The sequence below is a fragment of the Pygoscelis adeliae genome, unplaced genomic scaffold, assembly GCF_000699105.1.
Source record: "Pygoscelis adeliae isolate BGI_AS28 unplaced genomic scaffold, ASM69910v1 Scaffold160, whole genome shotgun sequence".
In the NCBI taxonomy this organism is placed as follows: Eukaryota; Metazoa; Chordata; class Aves; order Sphenisciformes; family Spheniscidae; genus Pygoscelis; species Pygoscelis adeliae.
Genome location: NW_008824035.1, coordinates 3479287 through 3480750, shown reverse-complemented (window position 1 = coordinate 3480750; position 1464 = coordinate 3479287). Strand labels below are relative to the sequence as shown.

At 38.7% G+C, this 1464-nt stretch overlaps 1 protein-coding gene across 1 annotated transcript in view; it reads right to left on the bottom strand.

Annotated features, from left to right (window-relative positions):
• The window catches only part of FAM117B (family with sequence similarity 117, member B), a 19825-nt gene that overhangs the window by 4937 nt on the left and 13424 nt on the right, over positions 1–1464 (bottom strand). Inside the window, exon 4 of the mRNA XM_009331932.1 lies at positions 157–300. Coding sequence (XP_009330207.1) covers positions 157–300 — 144 coding nt within the window. The remainder of the gene's footprint in view (positions 1–156; positions 301–1464) is intronic.

Below are 1464 nucleotides of genomic sequence, written 5' to 3'. Positions count from 1 at the left end.
TTTTCAAGAGATTTTTCAGTTACCTTTATTAAAGAAAGCAAAATTAATGCCAGACAAATTTAATTCAAAAACTGTGCAAAATAAAGGTTATGACTTAAAAACCTCAAAGCAAAACCAAAATCCTTATAGAAAGCAATCATGGTGGCAGATACATACAACAAGCTGTTCCTCTTTGTCTCCCGTCTCCTTAATTATTATCTCAATCTCCTGATTCAGTCCTTCTACGCTGTTTCGGAATCGTGATCCCGTTGATTTGGTAATAGGTATCACAGGAACAAGAGCACTCTTTGGGATGGGAGCCTGAAGAACCAGAGAGAGTGAGAAAGCAATGTAGATTTACTTACAAAACACAGTTACTATTTCTACTCAAAAGCAAACCTTTAAACAGAACACATCTACACCTCAGTATCAAGGATTTACATGAAACTATAGTGATTGTGTTAAAATGGATACCTTAAATGAAGACACAGACATCCTGAATTTTGTTTCAAATCTAATTTCTAGCAGAAAAAGCTTTCAACAATCTAGTCTCAAAACTTCCCTTGATATGGTCTGCCTCCAGCTCAACGTTGCTTTACAAGTGAAAATTTAACAGTAAACATTTAAATGTAAGTAATTTTGAAGCCTTTAAAATATATTCACACTCATTCTGAAGCGAGCTATACCACAATTTCACTTCCTTCACTGTTGGATTTTCCACTTGTAATTTCATTAAAATTGTATTTTAATGGAAGTCTGCTGTCACCTACAGTAACATGACACATGCAGAAGGAAAATTATTCCACAAATTCAAGATTCTACTATGCTAGAAATGTAGTAAATATATTAAGCCAGAACAAAAGGTTGACAAAACAATTTCGGAAGACTTCCACTGAAAAAAAAAAATCCCAAACCCAAATGGTAACACACAGTTGCTTCAGAATGAAAATTAACATTTTAAAAAAACAGTGTTTCAAAGTATGCATGAAAACTCCATTCTCAGAAAACACGTTACTGAAGTTTTCCAAAGTCCCCTTTGGTACACCACAACTTCTTGAGACTTCCCACCCTCACCATTAGCATCCTCCCCCCTGTTAAAAAAATCATGCTACCAGAACATTAGAAGATTCGGCCCTAAACTTCAACACAGACTCTTGGTGACTAGGCAGGGCACTACTACAGATAACGGAATGCTTCCTGCAAACATCTAGTTCAACTCAAAGAACTAGATGCCAAGCTGGTGAAGAGGGCTTTAAACTAGAGATGCCGGGGGAGGGGAACCTCAATCCATCCCACTCCTACCAGTTTGATGCCAGGGCCAGCAATAGATGCCCAGAGCCTGGAGAAGGAACACAGGTCAGCAGGAGAGTGCCTGAAGAGCAGCACAAAGGAACTCCAGCCAGTGAGACAGCTTCATCGGGGGCCCAACATAAATGCCTCTATGCGAACGCATGTAGCATGGGGAATAAACAAGAGGAGTTAGAG